Source organism: Thamnophis sirtalis, unplaced genomic scaffold, assembly GCF_051295495.1.
Source record: "Thamnophis sirtalis isolate CommonGarterSnake01/CBP01778 unplaced genomic scaffold, rThaSir2_p1.2 scaffold_7, whole genome shotgun sequence".
In the NCBI taxonomy this organism is placed as follows: domain Eukaryota; kingdom Metazoa; phylum Chordata; class Lepidosauria; order Squamata; family Natricidae; genus Thamnophis; species Thamnophis sirtalis.
The window spans coordinates 44,596,100-44,618,966 of NW_028261387.1; the positions used below are offsets into that span (position 1 = coordinate 44,596,100).

Sequence of the window (22,867 nt, forward strand, 5' to 3'; positions counted from 1 at the left end):
GAAGGATATTGACAGATTGTAACACTGGGCCCTCTCCAAGAAAATGCAAATCAGTGAAAAGTACAGAGAAAAGTAAGACAAGAAAGTAAGGCAAGTAAGGCCAAAAAACCTAAACACAGAGGTGTAGAATAGGTGGTATCTGGCTCAACAGCAGTTACTTTAAGTGTCCTAGATGACAACCATTTATGTATGAACTAACAGTGTACCACAGCTGCCTTAAAGCCAATGCAGTCCTAGGCTTCATCAACAGAGGGATAGTATCAGGAGCATGTGAAGTGATAGTTCCACTTTATACTGCACTAATAAGATCACACTTGGAATACTGCATCCAGTTCTGGTCACTATGATACAAAAAATGTTGAGGCTCCAGAAAGAACACAGAAAAGAGCAATAAAAACGATTGGTGGTCTAGAGGCTAAGCTTTACTATGAACAGTTGAAGGATCTAAATACAGTAGGTCTAGTCTAGCAAAGAGAAGGACTATGGGTGACATGATAGCAGTCAAGATAGCAATATTTGAGGGAATGTCACAGAGAAGAGGAGGTCAACCTATTCTCCAAAGCACCTGAGAATAGAAGAAGAAGCAGATTGAAACTTATTAAAGAAGATCCAACCTAGAATTACATATAAATTTTCTGACAGTAAGAACAATTAATCAGTGGAATGGCTTGCCACTAGAAGTTGTGGGAACTCCATCACCTGAGATTTTCAAGAAGAGACTGGACAACCATTGTCTGGAATGGTATAGCTCTCCTGCTTGAGCAGAAGATTGGACTAGAAGACCTCCAAAGTCCCTTCCAACTTGGTTATTTTTATTTTATTGTGTTCTATTCTATGACCTTCTCAGAGTTTTGCCCCAAAGAGAAGAAAGAAGGGAGGCTATTTCAATGGTTGCCCTCATTCTGTGAAATAAGCAACCTCCTGAGGTGGGCTTGACTTCTTCTAGTATTCAGAAAGACATTGAAAGACATCTCTGAAAGACATTTAACATCTACCTATGTTTGGTGGCCTTCAGTACATTAAAAATGATTTTATGATTTAAATGGAAATGTTGACAGGTTTTTATGGCAGCTTTTCTTATAATAAAGATAGAAATCCCACAAACTAGTGGCCTAAAATGCTATGAAATGAAATAAAGTGAAAACATGTTTCGTTGCTTCTAGTACCAGATACTAATAACTACTGGTATATAATAACTATATTATAATAATAACTCTTTGTCCCCGTCCCCGCATTGGGTTCCTATGAATCAACACAATTCTCAGCTCCAGAGCCTATCTAGGTGGACAAAGAATAGGGGTTTAAAGGACAGCACACATTAATGCTATTAAAATGGATGAGTGAGAAAAGCTGTCTGCAGACATTGCTCTGGCAGCCTTCTCAGATGAGATTCCAAATCTCTCATCTCCCACCCTCCACCAAAAGCAATTGCTCCCATGACAGGCCTTTCCTTCAAATGTCATACAAGCCTTCAATGAAAGAATGCAGCTGTCAGTGGGAGATAGCAATTTAAAATGCCGGGTGGAAAGGCAGAGACCGGGTTGAAGGGAAAGGCTTCTTTGTTTTGCTGGTCTGGAAATACATCTGAATTAGATCGAGCACAGCCAGGGAACGTACTTTTAACTCTAGAAAGGAGCACTTAGATGTAACTATCTGTGGCCATGCAAAACTGAGATCCCCATAATTCCACTTTTTCCATTGGCAGCATTTGAATTTTTCTAAAGCCACGTGGGAAGGCCTAAGGACACTCCCCATTTGTGTTTATTTCCATATTACTTCTGAGCCTGGAGAATGTGGCAAATCCAATAACTAATAAAAGAAATATGTATGTAAAACGTAAAATCAAGATTATATAAAAAAAATATCTCAAGCATACATGGCAAATTGGTTTCCGGGCCTTAAGCACTGAGTTCAAAGCAAACATCATAATAATGAATTATGGTCGGGCACACAGCCAAATGATTAGACTTAATTTGGCATTTTTATTAATCTATTGAGTCCTTCAAAACCTGGGATAAGCAGATGTTGTTGTTTGATGGTGTTAAATGTGTCACTGCAAGATGTAAGCTGTTCCTAGTACAGCTGCCTCCTGCAATTGACTGATGATTTTGCCAATGCTGATGATGTTTATGTTGTGCTCCAATCATTTTGGGATTGCATCCAGAAAGTTATCATTATTGGTACTATCTTTGTCATGACATTGGAACTGCTGGCCAGAAATGGTCTGCATTCTGGTGGTTCAAACCTGGCTCCGTGAGATGGAGTGAGTGCCTGTCACTCAGTGGTGGGTTGCAGGCAAGGCCAGAGAAGAAGTGTAGAAGAGCCAGCAACCTGAACGCCACTAGTTAAGTACTGGTAGTCCCTGCAGTACATGAAGGATAGGCACACAAGTGCTGAACAGAATGAGCTAGCAATTTAGGCTGTCAGAACTGCATTGTGTCTAGCATGTGTAGATTTCCCTGACACTGTATGCCATACACTAAATAAATGCTTTCTTTTGTTACAGTCATTCTACTTCTATTTGCAGGACTATGTATTTTATGATTTTTTTCCTGTTATTATTTAATTATTAATAACTATTCAGGATAATGCTTGAACCAGGATAGTAAGAAATCATCAGACAAGCTTGGCAGAAGAGCTCTGCTGGGAAGCTCACTTGACTTTTACCAAGAAAGAAAACAGATGGTCAAGGAAAGGAAGGAATAATTAGTAAGATGTTAAACTAAGTAGCTTTCTTCTGAGTTGAAAGGACCTTAAGGAAAAAATTGGTCAATGAGAAGACTGAATGAGATGAACCATGTTGAATTACTAATGTGAAAAAGGTAACAGGAGAATGAGTTTCAAGAAAAAGAAGAATCTAACAAACTTACCAATATATTTCAGAGAATGTATGCTAATTTCCAAAAATCATTCAAGGTCCTCTTTAATATTGAATAAATCTAAGAAATTTCTTTACCTTTCAATGAATCTACGTCTTCCAGGATTCCTTCTGAGAAATTAATGGATTAACAACCCAAATTGGTTGTTAAGTGCTCTGAATGTGCTTGGATTGATTTCTAGATTCTCGTGCCTCTCAAAACCCACAAACTAAGCTCGGATGGATTCTTTGGTGATTGGATATTTGCATATGGAGAATGTGGGATTTTTATGGGCCAAAAATGGCTGGTAGATCCATTAGCTAAAATACTCTTGGCTGCAAACAATGAGATTACCACCCAACATCTAAACAAAAGCCAGGCTACCCCTGAAGAGTGTCCGAAGACTACAGCTGGTCCAGAATGCAGCCGCGCGAGCGATAATGTTACACCTATCCTCCGCGAGCTGCACTGGCTTCCCATTGCTCTCCAGACCCGCTTCAAGGTGCTAGTCATTACTTTTAAAGCCCTACATGGTATTGGACCTGGCTACCTGAGAGACCGCCTCCTGCCATTTACCTCCCAACGACCAATAAGATCACACAGGTTGGGCCTCCTCCGGGTGCCGTCAACCGGACAATGCCTGCTGGTGGCTCCCCGAGGGAGGGCCTTCTCTGTAGCTGCACTGGCCTTGTGGAATGAGCTACCTGCAGAGATCCAGACCCTCACCACTCTCCCGGCCTTCCGTAAAGCGACCAAGATCTGGCTGTTCCGGCAGGCCTGGGGCTGTTGATTAATTTCCAGCCCCACTTGATGGAATGGATGTTGTATTGATTTTAACTCTGTATTTTTAAAAATATTTTAAATGTTTTTACTTGTTGTAAGCCGCCCAGAGTCCCTAGGGAGTGGGTGGCATACAAATCCTATTAAACTTTAAAGTTAAAGTTTAAAGCTCTCAGCAATATATAGAAAATAACAACAACAAAGCAGTAGCAAAGGGTGGAAATACCCTTCAGACTTGGCGCACTGTAAGGGTGGCAGAAATTCAGAACACCTATGCACACATCACCTGAAAAGTACTTGAAAAGTAGAGGATTGCAAAACAGTCTGATCAAGACTTTGCTTCCAGGTGATCATGAAATTATGACTGTTGTTATTTAGGGAAGGGAGCATTTTTAACACGAGTCTCCACAATGCAACATTATCCTTCTCATTGCCAGATGCATTACTAATCCAGATGCATTATGATAAAATAAAATATGGTTAGCACTTTAACTAAACTATCTATTTATACAGGTAGTCCTCGACTAGGACATTTAGTGACATTTCAAAGCTATGACGGCATTGAAAAAAATGACTTATGACCATTTTTCACACAACCGTTGCAGCATCCCCATGGTCACACGATCAAAATTCAGATGCTTGGCAACTGGTTCATATTTGTGACAGTTGTGGTGCCCTGGGGTCACGTGATTACCTTTTGCAACCTTCTGATCAGCAAAGTCAACGGAGAATCTGGATTCACTTAACAACCATCTTACTAAGTTAACAAATGTAATGATTCACAGAACAACTGTGGCAAGGAAAAAAAAATGTAAAATGGGGCTAAACTCCCTTAACAAATGTTTCCCTTAGCAATATAAATTTTGGGCTCAGTTGTGGTTGCAACTTGAGGACTATCTGTACTTCTAAGTGTGACTAAACAAGTTAGTGATCCTTCAGGTAAAGCACATCTCCAAGTTTTGCAAAACCAAGTTTCAACACACAAATATGCACCCTAGGGAAGACCATCTATTAAATGCATTTGTTAGGAAAAGTTGCAGTGTTGTAAATGGATGTGAAAACTGATGCCTGGGAAACTTGAACAAAAGAGACATTTGATTAACTAGATGATAAATTACATGGACTGAATATAAATGATTTTTCTTGTGAGAACGGGCTGTGATGACTCAGTATTTGGCAGGCAAAAGGCATTCTGCCTGAGACAAAAGTATATCAGCAAAACAAAATCTCTCCAAGGTGTTTGAGCTTCTTTCTTCAAAATGACTTTGGACTTTTAGAAGGTTTTCTTCATTTTTTTTCTGTTGCAGCTTGCAAAAGAAATAGGAAGTAATAAAGCTATATTATATAAGATGAACACAGAAAATAGTGATAACTAAGCCTCTCCTAATTTACCTTATTCCTTTTTTTTAACCCGTCTTCAATCTTTTATTAGCTTAGGCTTTAAGATTCTCCCCTAAATGCTTGTTTTATCTAAGCTAAGTTGTTATTCTTAGGTCTAATAAATTAGGCACTGGACCAAAAGCTCTGTTTTATATCCTCTTACACTGTCTCAAATATGAAGACATTGCTTTTGTTTGCATATTTTGACATTGATTTTATATCTTGAAGCTTAGTAACACCAGACCAAAAACCCTTTTTAGCAGGCATTCTCTATTCATGGCAAAAATTAAATCCAACCTTGAATATTTTCAGAAGCTTTTTTTAATGTTCTTGTGTAACAGTTCCACTTTCTAAAACATAGATAATTTGCTCACCACAGTTGGGCATGGATTTCAGATCTTCTGTACCCAACAATTTTCTTTCCAGTGGTCATTTGAATAATTTATCAATAATGCAACGTCTGATGGTGCAAATAAGCACAATTTCAAATCAGGAGGCAGAGCCATTTGTTATACTGACATAATCAGGGGAATCTTATCTGTTTCTCTTTCCATTTTTATTATCATAAAATCCCACGCGTTAAACTTTCTGAAAAGAGGGTGGACAAAATGTGATGACAAATATGACATTATCGAGATGTATCTGATATATGAGCTTGTCCAGGGGTTTAATTGTATGAGTGGCAGGCATATGTGAATCCTAAATAGCTCAATCGCTGCTCTTCTGTGGCATTTTAGAGTTGTTTATTTGGCAAGAAAATAGCAAATAACTAGGTTATGTTAGAGAGCTGCAGCATCTTTTTTGATCAGTTCGAATCACACTGATACAGGCTAAACTTCATATTGAAACAAAAAGGAGAATATTTCCCAGAAAGTGTAACATTTCATCAGGAGGTTTACAAGTACTCCTTGACCTAAAATTGTAATTAAGCCTAACCCAATTTTATGACTTTTTTTGGTGGCAGTCTTTAAGTGAATTACCATGGTCATTAAGTAAATCTGTGGTAATTAAGTGAACATCATGGCTGTTATGTAAACACATTGTTCACTAGGGAACGCTTTTGCTAAAAACCAGGGAAAAAAACCTGTTTTTTGGCAAAAACATTGTAAATTGTGGTCACATGACTCTGGGATGCTAGAAATGGCCATAAATGAAGGCTAGTTGCTGAACAACCAAAATGTGATCATGTGATTACAAGGGGCCACAGCCATCAGAATTTTGGAATCGAGTTGTGAATACTTTTGTGGGGGGGAAGGAATCTGTTGTAACTTCAAACAGTCACTAAATAACCCAAAGTAAGTCAATGACTGCTTATATACTATTTAGGCATTCTCAAAGTAGAAGTCCAATTAGTACCAGCAGTGGGATTACTTACCTTCCCTACTGATTTGCAAATGTGAGCATGAGTGCACTTTGGTTGCATGTGCCGTGTCTGTGATGCGCACCGCATTCTGTGCATGCACAGTGCTCATGCATTACATCAGGGCAGGTGGGCGGAGGCTCCCACAGATGCCACTACCGATTCGTTCAAACTGGAGAGAACTGGCTGAATACCACTTCTGCCAATTACCATCACTCGCTAAAATCAAACTCTTATGTGCCTAGTCCTTAACATTTTGCCACCAGCCCAGTGCCTCATGGTGTTAGTTAAATCTTTATCATCCATCTCTAATACTACAACATAATTTTACAATGAAATGCAAGAATCACTTATTGCATACCCATGTCACGTCAAACCAGGATAATAAACCATTACTGGAGCAAGAGTCATGTTGGTGCAACAGCTGGATCCCTTCTGTTTGCTTCTTCTCTTTGGAGGAATAAAGGAAGCAAAGAGAAGTTTATATGGGAGCCATTGTTTGATCTTGGGACCACAACTACAGTGATGCCAATGATGTGATCAGAGGGTCCTGGGATAAAAAAAAATCTTGGCTTGTTTTCTTTTCTTTTGTGTGTGTGTGGATTGGACTGGAAATGGGAGCATTTCACAAAACTACAACTTTATCCTTGCTTTCCCATCTCTCAGCTGTTTTTGCAACTGAAAATCTTTGGCCATTTCAATGCCAACTTTTGGCAGCATGATTTGGATCTATCTTCTGAGGATTTTGAAGAATTTCAACAGGACATGTTTCGCTTCCTGGAGACTTGGGGAACATTCCCACTGCTTCTTTAGATATTTTCATACTTAAAATCATAAACATTATCATTTTGACACACTGTTTTGGCAGGAGGAATTTTTGGACATTTTAGAGGCTATAAATGAAGTGCCAGACTTACTAAATCTGTAGCTGGCTGTAGCTTGCCACTGAGGAACATTTGAACCTAGAATTAAAATTATGCATTCTCAAACAAATCAGAGTTCATAAACTAATAATGAACCTTGCTTTATAGCTTTAAAAGTAAGCTAGCATTATCTGGACATTTAAAACATAATTCTGATGTTGGGGTTAATCATACTAAGAAGGCTATGCCTTCTTCAAGATCTTGAAAAGGGAATAACAAACTAAAAGTAGTCAATTGCATAATTTATTTATTTATTTGTTTGTTTTGGCTGAAGTACAATTCCCTCCTAATTAGGCTATAGCACACGTAGGTTGGTAGGAATATGTATACCTATCAACAGTCTTTCCCAAGATGTCTGGATTAAACTTCAGTGTTTTAGCAGGAGAGATGACTTACCCTCCTTTGATGTAATCTAGAAACGTATGTTCTGATTCTGTGGCAAATGACAGCAATGTTACCTTGAAAAGGAAGAAACAGGATGTATGTCACATAAGGACCAATGAAATAATTGTTACTGCAGCAGGAGCATCTGTTGTTAATGATGATTTGCAGTCATGTCCAAGGCCATCCCATCTTCAGTCTACTCCCAGTCCAATAGGTTACCACAACTCTGTTTTTTTTAAGATTATCAGATTTGGGTTGCAAAAATCCAGAAGGAACATTCATTTCTTTACTGGAGATTTGAACTCAGACTCACAAGAACAGTCACAACAGTTGCCTAGTAAAGTCTCACTCTGGTGGAGAATCTCTCACAAATACCCTGACCATAATTTTTTGGTGGGGAGGCGGAATCTAAAGGACAAACCTGAAAAAGGGACAAATCTGAAAGACATACACAAGGAAAATACAATTGTTTATAACTTTGTTTTACAAAGGAAATTTCAAGAATTTTTCTGCTTTAAAAATGTATTTTCTAATAAAAATATCTAAAACGAAACAGTACAGTATACGTACATTTGTTTTAAAAAGACAATTCAATTTTCATATTTTTCACACAAATGTGAAAAACTGTATATTAAATGGTATCATTTCTAGAGTAAAACTTAAATATCCAAAATAAATGTCACCAAAAGTGACTTTTTGAAAATAAATGAATCTAAAAAGACAACTCTTTAAAATAAAGATTGTCCTTTATAATAAAGGCGATATGGTCACTGTACTCGTAAGAAACTGAGTGAGTTAGATCTTTTAATTAAAGAATACTGTTATTAACAGTGGGTTACCAGTATTTCAAACAAGAATCTCCCTGGTGCCCAGGTTCATACTGGGAACTAAAGCATACTTTTTGTATGGAATCTATGGCTCTTCCTTATATATGTAACAATTTAATCATTTTCTCCTATGGACAAGGAACAAAGGGCAAGCTACCATAATAAATCATGCCAGAGGCATGAGCCAGATTTACCAATTACCAACAAAATAATCTGAATTTATCTGGCAAATATATCAATCAGCCCAAACGCTTGCATTTTTCTTTGCATGCAGGGATTAACATTAATTCAAAACACTTTCTACATTTAGTCTGTGCTGAAATATTTATCAGCTCTGTCTGCCTTTAATTCAAATCAGATTGCGCTATTTTCTACTACGGTATTTTAATTGTGGAATCCTGGATACAGGACTGAAAGCCACCTGTTTTTATTGGCCATTCCTCTGGCTGGTATTTGTAAAACACAACTGCTGGTGAAAACAACACTGACAGTCATGCATTATTTGCTGCTCACTCTACATCAAGACATGCAATTTTCTGCCTTTTTCCTATTGTTGAGGCTCAAATAAGAAAGAAATCCCAACTTCAAAATTACTCAGATGGCATGTTGGGGAAATATTTCAATACACCAAGTACATTTATAATAATGTTACTCACTGTTCCTGAATTAGAGTATTTCTTTTTCTTCATTTTCTTTTTGGGATTTACCACCTGAGAGAAAGAAGAAAAATGATGCTAATATAAACATCTCTGTGAGACATCTGGTCTGGCCGAGCCTGTAATGTACACTAGAAGCAGTAGATGTACTCTTGGTATTTACTTATACTAATCCCATCTCTGTACATGACACTTTGTAAAGGGATATTGGAAAACAAAATAAAAGATGTGATGCTGCCCCAAGGAATTTACTAATTCTAGTTAAACAAAAAGGAAGTCTAAGGCTGAAGAGGCAAGTGGGGAAAGGAGGCTCAGAGAACAAAATGCAGATATGCTGTAAACAATTTCATTTGCAAATCATCTGGCTTCTGCTTTAGTTATATGTGCTAGGGTTTTATTTCAGCAGTGCAGAGAGCAGGGACTTAAGCTAAAGCCTTCCACAAACAAACAGACAAAAGACTCTTGAGAAGGACTATGATGAGTTCAGCCTTCCTTGTTCTTATCCTTGCAACTATCCCACAAGATGCTCATTATTATTCATTATGTACCAATGAGAATGAAAACTGAAACACCAATTAAACTTCTACAGGCAAGGAGGTGGCGAATCAGTGCCTCCTGGGCTCCCAAACAGATCAATCAACAGATCTTTCTGAAAAGGCAAATGGTCCCCCTTAATCCAGGCTAACGTTAATTAGTATACACTTCTTTTCCACCACACAGGCAAACATAAGATTTTCTTTTAATATTACACCAAAACCAACGTATACTGTTCTTGCTCTGTGAAGCAGGTATCTTTTAAAGGGTTGGGGTGGGGGATTGTATTAAAGTGGAGGTATTTTACCACAATATCAATGGAATTTAAACTTGTCTCCTATCCTAAATAAAAGCTTCTTTGTACCAATAAAATAAAATAATAAAGAATGGTAGCAGGCGTAATTCCTAGCATGCCAAATATAAAACAGGAAATAAATCAGTTGGTAATATAGGTAGATGTTCTGACCCCCACCTTGCCCATTCAAAAACTACAGCCAAACAGAACTTCAAAGGAAATATTTTTATCAGTCCTGGCTTTTGCTGGCTGCGAGCCCAAAATAAACACAGATAAATTCTCTGGCAAAAAGTTAAACAGCAAATGCAAAAACAAACTCTTGCAGCAAACCACTTCTCCAAGTTGGTTTCTCTGAATCATGAACACGAACGGGGAACCTTGACTAGAACAGGAGCGGAACGAACGAACGTTGACTTCTGCAACTAGGGCGTGGCACCATCAGTCTTTTATCCGCAGGAGGAGATCCTTAACGAGCCACAACTGCTTGTTATCCCCTCCTGTGAGCATCCTGAAACCACTCACAGGAGATTTCTGTGTCAGATAGCAGCTCCAAAGTCTCCTACTGAGCCACAACAGGTAGGTATATGTTCTATTCCACTGCACTACAATGAACTTGGTACCTATGACTATCCAGTCCTTAATTGCACTCACACTGGATATATTTCCTCAATGTTTTTATTCCATGACTGACCCCAAATTTTAGTCTTATCAAACATCCATAATATCTAACAATGCAACAGTGGTGGGTTTCAATTTTTTTTCGAACCTCTTCTGTAGGTGTGGCCTGCTTTGTGGGAGTGGCTTGCCGGCCATGTGACTGGGTGGCAGTGGCTTGCCAGTCATGTGACTGAGTGGGTGTGGCCAACTTGTAAAATGTGGTGAAACTCACTTAACAGCGCTCTTTCTTAGTAACCAAAACGTTGCCTCAGAAACTCTGGCATTTGAAGCACGCAAGTCTTAAAGCTGTTAAGTTACAAGACCCTTGCACCCCTAACCATTTAGAAAAAAAACCCCAGGGGTGTTCAAACTTGACAGCTTTAAGACTTGTGAACTTCAATTTCCAGAATTCTTCCTCCAGTCATGTTGGCTCAGGAACTCTGGCATTGAAGTGTGCAAGTCTTAAAGCTGTCAAGTTACAAGACCCTTGCACCCCTAACTCTTTAGGAAAAAAAACCAGGGGTGTTCAAACTTGACAGCTTTAAGACTTGTGGACTTCAACTCCCAGAATTCCTCCTCTTGTTCTTCATCTTGATGATGTCCAGACGAGCGGGGGGAGGGAGCTGGAACTGGTTCTAAACGGCACTGTAGATTTGTGGAACCTCTTCTATAGAACCCACCCCTGCAATGCACTCTGCATCATGACTGCCATCATATGCTGCAGTATCAGTGCATTCTGACACCCTTTCCTCCACCGTAGGCTGCTGCAGATCAAGTTACATGTGTGCCACACTGCCTTACAAAAATATTAGTACAGAATTAAAATTCTTCTTCTATGATTATTTCTTTTTATCTTAACCAAGGGCATATTTACAGAGCAGGTTTCCTACTAATTTTTAGCCCATGCCTATTAAATCATAGTAGCTAGTAATGCAGCTGCATAAGGCTTCCAGGGCAATAGTGGGTTGCTCTTACCATCGCACCGGTACACTGATTGCGGTCTGCTCATGCATGCACCGGACATGCACATGCGCAATCCACTGCCCCTGTGACATCCAGCTGATTGTTGGGGGCTCATGCAGGCACCGCATACTGTGTGCATGTGCGCAGTGTGCCTTTTGGCATAAATACAGCTATAGAGCACGGGCGGGCGGGTGGGCCAAACGAGCCACTGTACTGATAGCTCTCAGCTGCTCCGGTATGGGCGTACTGGTCCGAACTGGTAACAACCCACCACTGTTCCAGAGGTTGGGAATGAGGTTAAAGTACCCTGCTTATCCTCTTCTCAAAGCCAGAATGAATTCTTCAATGCAGTAAAAAGTAAAGGAAGAAAAGGAAGTGTATAATTTATTCATATTGGGAAACTCAGATTTCCTTGCTAAAAGATTTGGGCTATTCTGCAGAAAAAGGATCATTTTTAGCATGATATATAAACCAGACTCATCAGTTATGGCACTATTCTGGAGGCCATGCAGTCCTTCTACTTCCTTAAACAGATCATCAATCTGTTGAAATTACTAGATGTTTTGATGCAAGATTCTACATTCAAACGAACAGGGTGTTTCCTTCTGTTTCAAATCAGAAATGTCTCCTGGGACATAATCCATGCAAATAAAAAATTATTTTAAAGAAAAGGAACTGAAAATGCAAAGTAAGCATACAGTGTAATCTAGTGCTGTAAATGACCATAGGAAGGGTACAAATCTGACTTCTTTCAAATAGAAGATTAGTAAAATATGACAGTTCTAAATGTAAAAGAAAATATTTCTGAATGAAGCTCTAATTCCAAAGGTCAAATTCTAAATTAACCGTCCTGAGGTATTTTTTTCCACTTAGTATACAATATTTCAATAAATGAGAATAGACTTAAAGTTGGAAACACCAATGTAAGATAAATCTGGTTCTGATGGATCTTTAGAAAGAAATTTGAAAATAAAGTTGTCATCATAACTTTTTATACCAATTTATGACACAGCTGTAATTGAAATTTGTATGTGTTAAGACACATATTCACTGCATATTCGGGCTGTGCCAATCATTTGAAAGGGGTGGTTTTACAAGGCACTTTGGTGCCAGTAAAATATCCCTCTTCCAAGCATTAAAATGGATGCAAGCTTTAAAAGGTTTATGTGGCTACTTTGAAGGCTCGCTGCAGCACAGATACATCCATGTGCAGTCACCCCACTTCAGTGAAAATCCCAGTAGGTCACAGTCTGCATACAAATGCATACAGACAGACAACTGGGAAAAGACCTAAAGCTTTTATATGAAACTTTTAAGTAATGCGACTTTTCCAAAACTTGGGCGAAGAATGCTTCATTCATATCTGTGAATTTTTTTGAAGTGCTCATTCCCAAAGTTTTATACAGGCCTATTTGACATCAGAAAAGGTGTAGCAGATCGGTGTGAGAGTCAAGGCTATTCAATGGAAGTATCCTTCCATAATGCATAGACTCTCTTCACTAATTCACTAATCCACATACAACAGTGACTAGGTAATTTTAAATGGGGATAGGGAAAAAGAATGGAAGTATTGTGAATAGGCAGACTAAAATATGGCATTCACAGGTGACCAGCCTCACATCAGATAGTTAATCCACATCCACAAGTGAGGAATGATTCTTGGCTACATTCAAAATTAAACAGAGTCCCTCTCTCTTCTAAAGACAAAAGGATTTTTTTTCAAGCACAGTTTGTAGTTAAACAAGGGAGAAGGTTGAGAGTTCATTACAAACAAAGCAATCTTTCTAAAAATAAGAATTTAAAATTGGATGTGTCTCATATAGGTTGGATTACAACAAGAAAGGTTGTAGTGACAGGCCCCAAGAAAGGGCCACACATGAGGGACAGTTGGGTCACTGCAAAATCAGTAAACATATAACCTTCTAGAACAGGGGTGTCAAACTCAAGGCCCGGGCCCGCGTCTGGCTCCTGGGGTGCTTAGATCTGGCCCACAGTGCCTCTGCCAGCAAAACGGAGCCCAGGAGGGTTGTGTGCATCCATCTTGAGCTCTGTTTTCACTGGCAGAGGGTTGCAGGAGGCTGTTGCAGCCAAAAACGGAACTTGGGAGCCCGTTTTCGCTGGCAGAGTGCTCAGGCCACCACAAATGCCCTCGACATGAGTGATGTTGAGCTGGCCATGCCCACTCTGCCTATACCCCACCTGGCCCCCCAAAAGATCAAACATAACTGTGATGTGGCCCTCAATGAAATTGAGTTCAACACCTTTGTTCTAGAAGCACTTGCTAAATTTTAACAACCAGTAATCTCAGCCAGCATAGCCAGTGGTGAGGGCTATAAGGATTTACAGTAGGGTGACCAGACGTCCCGCATTTGGCAGGACAGGCACGCCTTTTCATAAATTTACCCACGTCCCGCACCGTTCTTAAAAAACCATGGGTTTTTTGGCGCTCGCAGCTCCCTCGCTCCCCCGCCCATCAGCTGCTAGCTCGCTGGGCTGGCTCATCATTCCGTTCTATCCTACAAATTTAAGCCAGCCCAGCCTGCTGCTCACTGATTGGACTGGCCTAGACTCCAGCCAATCAGTGAGCTGGCTGGGATGGAAAATTTTCAGCATGCCGCGTGCTGAAAATTTTCCATCCCAACCAGCTCACTGATTGGCTGGACTCCGCTTAGCTGAGCACGCCTGCGCGAGTCTCCATTTCATTTCATCTTTTGGGGTTGCAGCTGCGCTTACTCACTGGTGAGTAATCATGTTATGGATTGGTACCAGTGGGAATCAGGAGGCGCTGGGGGGAGGAGACAGCCCTCCTTTCCTCCTTCTCCCCTTTTGCGGAGTTCATTTCACCTCCTCGCGTCACAGCCAGCCTGTGCTGCGCCACCATGGGCAGCAGAAACTCCGTGACTGAAGTTGGAAGTGGAAGTGGAAGTGAAAGTTCTCTGCACGAGTGAAACAGCTGCCGCCGCTCGCACAAAAAACTTCCACTTGGTCACGGACTCTGTCGGTGTGGTGGCGCCTATGCTGCCCAGTTCCCAGCGACCCGCTGCGAGTCTGCGAGGCGTGGTCGCGTCCCGCCGCCCTCCCCTGTGGCTCTCCTGTGGTGGCGGCTGTTTCAGTCGCGCAGAGAACTTCCACTCGGTTCTGGGGCTTCTGCCGCCCGGAACCGAGTGGAAGTTCTCTGCGCGAGGTGAAACGGGCGCCCGCCGCCTCGCTCTCCTGCCGCGGCGTCCGTTTCAGTTGCGCAGAGAACTTCCATCCGCTTCCGGGGCTGCCACCGCCCGGCAAAAGCCCCGGAACTGAGTGTAAGTTCTCTGCGCGAGGTGAAACGGCACATCGCCGCCTTGCTCTCCTGCCGCGGCTTCCGTTTCAGTCACTTCCCTCATCCGTCTCGATTGCTGGAAGCAGTAACAAACAACGCGTCCGTTCCGCCATCAGCGCCCTGACAGCCACCCCAGCCGGCGGCTACCGGGCCTCGCTGGAGTCAATTGCAAAACCGCGTTCAGCGCTTTGAGGACCCGAGGCAGTTCCCTATCGGAAAAAATGGAGTAGCTGTGAATTTGTAACAACAACAGAAGATAATAACTTGGTGCTTCGCAGGTTACGAAAATCTCGTTTGATTTGCACACTGTTTTTTAAAAGTTAGATAAGGAAATTAGGCTGTGAAAGCAACTAGAAAGCCCCCCCTCCCCTTCCTGTGTGCGAGAAAGGGAAGGAGAGGAAGGAAGGAGGGAGGGAGGGGGGAAGGAAAAGAAGAAGGGAGTGGGGGAGAAGATGGAAGGAGAAAAGATGGATGGAAGGAGAAAGAATGGAAGGAGAAGGAGGAAGATGGAAGAAGAAAGGAAGAAAAAGAAGAAGGGAGGGAGAAAAGAGGGAAGAAGGTAGGAAGAAAAGGGGAAGAGAGGGAAAGAGCAGAAAGACAAAGAGGATGAAGTTGATAGGCAAGAGGAAGGAGGAAGGAAGGAAAAAAGAAAAAGAGGGAGAGAGGAAAGAAGAAAAGATGGAACTAGAAAGGAAAGAAGGGAGGGAGGGAGGAAAGGGGAAGACAGGGAAAGAGCAGAAAGACAGAGAAGGTGAAGGTAGATAGGCAGAAGGAAGGAAGAAGGAAGAAATAGGAAAAGAGGGAAGGAGGAAGGAACAGAAGCGAAGAGGAAGAGAGAAATGGAAAGAGCAGAAAGACAGAGAAGGTAGATAGGCAAAAGAAATGAAGCTGAAAGAATGGAAGGAGGAAGGAAGAGAAAAGGAGGAAGGGAGTGAGTGAGGAAAGAAGAGAGGATGGAAGGAGAAAGGAAGGAAGAGAGGGAAAGAGCAGAAGACAGATAAGGTGAAGGTAGATAAGCAAGAGGAATGAAGGAAGAAGTGAGTGTCTCGAGGAGGGGGAAAACATTTAGTGACCAAAGTTACAATGGCATTGAAAAAAGTGACTGATGACCATTTTTCACACTTAGCGACCGTCACGACCATTTTTCACACTTAGCGACCATTGCAGCATCCTCATGGTCACGTGATCAAAATTTTGTTTGGCAACAGATTCATATTTATGCTGGTTTCAGTGTCCTGGGGTGACCTTTTGACAAAATATAAAATTTTTAATCAAGCCCCCCCTCCCCCCCCGGTCAATGGTGTCCCTCTTTACCAATCTGAAAATCTGGTCACCTTAATTTACAGTTAAGCAATATTTGAAGAATCACAATTAATGGCTTAAGAATAATCTTACATATGGGTTCCTTCATTCCTTTGAAAGGGAATAAAACAAATATCAGATTATTATGAAAAACAGAAATTTAGATTCCTTCTCCTATTTCATGGCATTCTGTTATCTAGAAGAGCAAAGTTTGTGAATTATATAAACTATGCAAATTTCTCATCTCTATTTTCTCCTCCTCCTCCTCCTCCTCCTCCTCCTCCTCCTCCTCCTCCTCCTCCTCCTCCTCCTCCTCCTCCTCCTCCTCCTCCTCCTCCTCTCAATTTCCCCCTTATTGAGGAAAGAGACTAGGTTCTTTGAGAGGAGCAGCTGGGATCTCCCTATGCCTAGTCAGGCCAGTCATATGAGAAATTGCCCTAGAACTGTCACATTAGATACTATGATAGCAAAACTACTGAGCATAAGACATTAATATGCAAAAAATGATTGATAATAACAGGACCCTCAGGGTCTGAAGTAACGGGCCACATATGTGGGCAACTGGGCATGCACACTGCGGCAACTTTTTCTTCCCAGCTTCAGATGGGCTTTGTCATCTGTTGGTGAAGGCAGATCTTCAGTTTAAGAGGAAAGGAACCAGTGGTGGGTTCCTACCGGTTTGGCTGAACTGGTAGTGATATGGCAGCCTGGGTCACTGAAACCAGCAGCGACCCAAGCCTGCCACACCCCAAACTGGTTCCCTGGTTGCCGCTGTCACCGCCACCTTGTTTTTGAATTCTGCACATGCACAGAACAATTTTAATTGAACTTTGCAAAGCGAGTGCATGAGCGAACCGGCAGTAAAGCCAGCTGGAAACCCCCCCCCCCCGAAAGGCACCATTGATGCATATTACAACTAGAACTAGTGACAGGCCCCCAAGTCTATTGGTTAAGATCACATGCCATGCCAAGACATGATTTTTAAATCATGTTTTTTTTTTAATGGCTTGGATTTATATTTAATATTAAATTGTTCATCATGGTTTAAAAGGTACTATGGCAGATTCAATGGTGGTTTAGCTCACCATATGTAGGGAGCACGAAAGATGATCCTGGTAGAGATACTGAAAAACTGTTACCTAGGTAAAAGGGGCTGAAACATTTTTAAGTCTAGAATATCCAGTTAGCATTCAGAAGTGGCTATACTATAGCTCTTGATACTATAGCTCTTGAATTCACTGAACTATAAGAAGGAGGATGAAGTACAGCACACCTAGAGTTGCAAGATTCTGTTATAGCAACCACTTTCAATAAAAGCAGTGTTTGTCATCTTACAAAATTGATTTCATGGTCTGGTCTGCTTAAGTGGGGCTGAAATTATGTGAAGTCAGTCAAATCTAGTTTTAGCCTCTTGGCACTTGTTCAGTGCTATTTGAAGCTCAATATTAACATTACATGTTAGTAGTCTCAAGAGGTATGTAGATATGCATGAGCATCTGTGCATATCATGACGCTATCACAAATTTTATGCCAATTATATAACATTATCAGAGCTTTTGCCAAATGGTGTACACAGATAAGAGAAATATATATTCTTCAACTTGGAAACAGTGAAAAGCTTTTTCGATGGACTCCTGTGATAACCTATACGTTGTCTCTGAGGATCCAGATTATTGGGGGAAGTATGCTGATTCTTAAACTGCTTAGAGAGGGCTGTAAAGCACCGTGAAGCGGTATAGAAGTGTAAGTGCTATTGCTATCTCATTAAAAAAAGAACTTTTGTGCATGACATGGAATTGAGTACATATAGTTTTCACAATGGAACAAGTGGTTACCTCCCCACTTCTGTCCCACATACCTCTTCCCTCGTGTTTTGCATTTTATTCATCAATTATTTGGAGTCAGGAAACAAGCCCTAAGGATGCCATGTTTGTAGAGGACACTAAATTATTCAAGATAGTGAAAATACAATTTGATAAATGTCAAAGCAACTTCTTCAAACTGGATTAGGAAAACAAGAGTTCTTTGCCACAAGGTGCACTATATTTACTGCTTGCTGCACACCTTAATGGCGGAAAGACTGGTTTTTGCACAAAAATGGAAAAATAAGGAGACTCCCTTGGAACAAGAAATAATAAATAAGATACTGATGTGCACAGAGATGGACAGACTAACTCTAGAGCTTAAAGACAAGGATGACACAGAATATCATGAAATCTGGGACAAATGGTAATGATGGCTAGAAATGAGGGCAAAAGGCCGGGACAGAAAAACACAAACAAGTTAAGAATTGAAAAATATGGTATTAAGAATATGTGATAGGCAGGAATTGGATATGTATTTGTATGATTAGTAATTATATAAAAGAAAGGATCAAAGGACAGGTAATCGGACTGACTACATATACCTATGTAATGGATATAAAATGTAATTGTTGCAAGATCTAATCACTATATGGAAACGTTTATGCCAGAAATGTTGTACTATGTCCAATGTTTTTAATTTTTATCTAATAAAAAACTTTTTAAAAAAGAATTCTTTGCCATATGTATAGGTAGCCTAAGCTCTAATGATTCAACAGAAAAGAGATATTTTGGTTGTGGTGGATAGGTTAAAAAAAATCCCCTCATCATTTCAGCATGCAGTCGCAGAAATGAAAAAGGCAAACACTGTGTTTGGGAAGATCAGGAAATAGGTTAAAAATAGAACAGCCAGTATTATAATGCTTTTATATAACTCAGTGGGGAGAGTGCAACTGAACTGTTGCATAAAGCTCAGGTAGTCCCATTCCAAACAATGGGAAGTTCAGGCTGAAAGTTTTTAGGTTTGAAAAAGAACGGTAAATGGGGAAACAGACGTTACAATAATTACTGTCTTTCAAATGGTTTTCCCTAAAGGAGGAATAGGGTAGAAAGACTGATAATCATATAGCTGGAGTGGATAATAGTCAAGCTACTGATTCACTCCAATTAGGATACTGCACATAATCCAGCTGAAATTATTTATCTCCACTCTGGTTTTGGCAATCCCTTATTTATGTTTTTATTGAGATCTGAAATTAGCACAGTACTGTGGTTGCCAAGCCCTATCAATGGTTTTGTCCTACAACTGCATTTATTAAATTAGCTGTAGATCAGATTATACCTCTTGGTATTTTAGTAGCAGAAGGGCTTTATTGTAAAGATGTAAGTCATGCTCAAAAATTATTGTTCATTTTTAGTCTAATGAATTGTCATGTAAAATGACAGGTATATACTTCAGAGAGTATTCTCCTTGTAAACACCTGACTGTAAATATTTTATTCGTTCCTGCCTATAGGACTGTGAAAGCTGCTAATGTACTATATGGAAGCAGTGTTAGGAAACTGGTCTAAATAGGAAGATTTGGGATAATTTGAAGGGTTTGTTTCTCCCAACTGAAAAATGGGAAAAATATTGCTTCTATAAATACAAGAAATGTGTGCATAGATTTTTAGAAGCCTAGTGCAATTGATAAAGCAGAACATTTCTTTTCTTTTAGGACAACAATTCTGGAAGCATCAAATTTATAAAATCTGGTTATTGTACCATCCTTGCTGAACATTACCTCTCTTATGGGGACTAGAATTTGGCCAATAGCCTTTGGAAAATACTGAAGCATATAGCAATATGAAATATATTTATACAGCATTACTCCATTGGCTTAGAGCCTCAATATTTCAGGAGTATACCGGTAGATGGTTTTTGAAAGATTTATATTTAGAAAAAAAAAATTCCCTAGCAGAGGAGAAAATTACATTGATACATGATGCATTGAAAAGGAAATGATGGTTGTGGTCTAAAACTAGTCTTAAAATAGACTGATTGTGAGAAGTAAGACATTATTTCTACCTGTGTTGTGATTCAGATTTTATTCAATGAGAGAGAAGAATTCCTGCTACCCAGGAATCCAGAGGAATCAGTGGTAACTAAAAAAACTATTGTATAATATTAATGAAAGCCAGTTTGGTGTAGTAGTTAAGGCATCAGGCTAGAAACAGGGAGAGTGTGAATTCTAGTCCCACCATAAGCACAAAGCTTGCTATGTGATCATGGACCAGAAAGGAGGTAGAGGCGAATCACTTCCGAAAAACCTTGCCAGAAAAACGGCAGGAACTTGTCCAACCAGTCTCAGAGAATTGGCACGATTGAACAGAATAGGAAAAAAAGAGGAAAGAATGTTAATAGATCATCCTCCCACAGTCAGTCTAATTCTTTCCTTGCAACTGCCATCATTTCCAACCTGCATTATTCCCAGCCAGGAATCACATTGGCAGGATTAATGGGTGTTGAAGTTCAAACGCTTTGGAGAGTTCGAACTGAGAAAGGATGAAATGAAACCTCAATGGGACAGTATTTCCTGACCGGGGCAGCAATACTATTATGAACTTCGAAGCAACTGCCTCCGGCTGAGTGTCATAAAAGTGTTGGAAACTATTCTTATTTGCTTTGTATTTTATCTGCTTGGGAGAAAGATCACCTTTGATCTTTCCTTCCCTTACAGTAATAAAATATTATACCAGGCTTTGGATACAGCTTCCTATAACTTGGGATAGCTAAAGCGTACTATTTGCTGCGCAATTATTTTTTTAAAGATATTTCAGATCACAGTCTACAGAACCTTATTGAGTTAATAGTGGTCTTATGTAACTCCTACTCATTTTAATTAAACTTAGGCTGGAATTTCCTAACACAAACTTCCCCAAGCAGCTGCCCAACAAATGTGTTGCGCTAAAGTCCCTTTAAGAATATGGAGCATGGGACTAATCCAATGTATGTTGAAAACACTAAACTGAGGAACAGATGCTCCAGTGGGACTCCCCCCCCCACCCAACAGAACTATGCTTTGGAAAAGCCCTAGGGAGAATGCCACAAAGCCCAGGAAAAAGTGGTATAATTCATCAAGAAGATGGGCAAAGTTGATAACTAAAGTATTAAATTTGAGAAAGGAGGATTTTTGCTTTGCCTCTCTAAAAAATTAAGTTAAGCTTATTTTGAGGTTTACAGTACCATTTTCTACAATTTCACACCTTAAATGACAAGACACCATTCAGCTCAATTTAGTTATTTTGATGGGAAAGGTTGTAATAACTACAAAAGTATGGTTTAAGGAGAGCATGTAACTATTGTGAATGAGATGGAATAGAATAGAATAGAATATTTTTTTATTGGCCAAGAGTGAATGGACACACAAGAAATTTGTCTCTCATGCATAAGCTCGTAGTGTACATAAAGTATAAACAGCAAGTAATTGGTCATAAATCATAATTACAATCATTAATCATAAGTTACAAACAACAATTGATAAATTGTAAGAAACCAATAGGAGAAGATAGTAAGAAAGATGAGAAGACAAGAAAAGATGAGAAATGAGACAGTGCTGGGGGAATTAAGTGTTCAGCAGAGTAATGGCACAGGGTGAGAAACCATAGTTTTAATCAAATCACCACAGAATGTAGGGGTCTTAATAGAATGGACTATATGGGTCATAAAATCTGACTGCTTGCTCAAGGCAACAATTTGTTAAACCATTTCAATCATTTTTTTCAATCATCAATCAATATCAACTAACTTTGAATGCTCATATTAAGGGGCACTTCAAGAAGCTACTCACCTCGTAGACATTAAACTGGCTTTGTCCTCGTGCCAGTTCTCTATAGCTGGTTGTAAATTCTCCAATGAAATCATGACTGTTAACAGGAAATAAGATTGTGAGAAGCGATATACAACAAAGAATCCTATTTCTTTATATCTTGATGGTCCAAGATGAGGAATAATAAAACATCATAGCCAATCAGTGGTAATTCTGCCTATTCCTTACTTCCTTAATTTGTGTATTTTTGGTCCAGCTACCAATATATGGAGTTCTAATCTAGTCTACTTTTCATTCTTCTCCTGTCATTTACTTAGACAATGGACTATATTTTAAATAAAGTGATTCATAAGGCAAAGCCGGCCTTTCCAAATCTGAGGGCTGTGAGATGTGTTTGGATTTATAATTCTCATCATTTTCAACATCACAGCTGGAATTCTAGTCTCAATACATGCGGAAGACTTTGGATGCCAAATCTTTTCTCTTTTGTGTTGAAGACAGGGCTTTTTGCCTCAAGCTCCATAAATCCAATTATGCTATGTGCTCTTGTTGCATTTTCTTTTCATTTAATTTTCATCAATGTAGTTTTTTTTTAAAAAAATGACTAAGTGCAAGGAACTAAATGTTACTTACCTGCCATCTCGATCCCAGTCATACACCTCTACTTTTATGGTTCTGCAAAAGATGACATTAGTGGTCAAGTTGCAATTCCTATTACAGTTTTCTTCTGAGAAAACCACTGGCATGAAAAAAAAAGTCAAGCTGTGCATTAGAGATAACATTCTTTCTTTCAAGAAAGCTGAGCAAGTAAGCTTGGTGGGATTTAGGGGATATTAAGACTATTCCAGCTACCCTACATAGGACAAAATCTCCTAAGTAGGCCTACAACTGCCCTTCTAGCCTTTCCTGGATAAGCATCTCAGAACCGATGTATTAAATAAGCACATGTTTACATCAAAGTCTCTTGCCATGTAGTGAAAATGGAATTGCCAGGAGGTGAATCTATATAGAATCTTTATTCT

The 22,867-nt window shown here is 39.8% G+C and overlaps 1 protein-coding gene across 1 annotated transcript in view; it reads right to left on the reverse strand.

Annotated features, from left to right (window-relative positions):
* CPNE5 (copine 5) overlaps positions 1-22,867 on the reverse strand; it is a 154,232-nt gene that overhangs the window by 20,417 nt on the left and 110,948 nt on the right. The window contains exons 11-14 of the mRNA XM_014058313.2: positions 22,479-22,520; positions 21,867-21,942; positions 9,169-9,222; positions 7,698-7,759 (exon numbers count right to left, since the gene is read on the reverse strand). Of these exons, the coding sequence (XP_013913788.1) occupies positions 7,698-7,759; positions 9,169-9,222; positions 21,867-21,942; positions 22,479-22,520 (234 nt within the window). The remainder of the gene's footprint in view (positions 1-7,697; positions 7,760-9,168; positions 9,223-21,866; positions 21,943-22,478; positions 22,521-22,867) is intronic.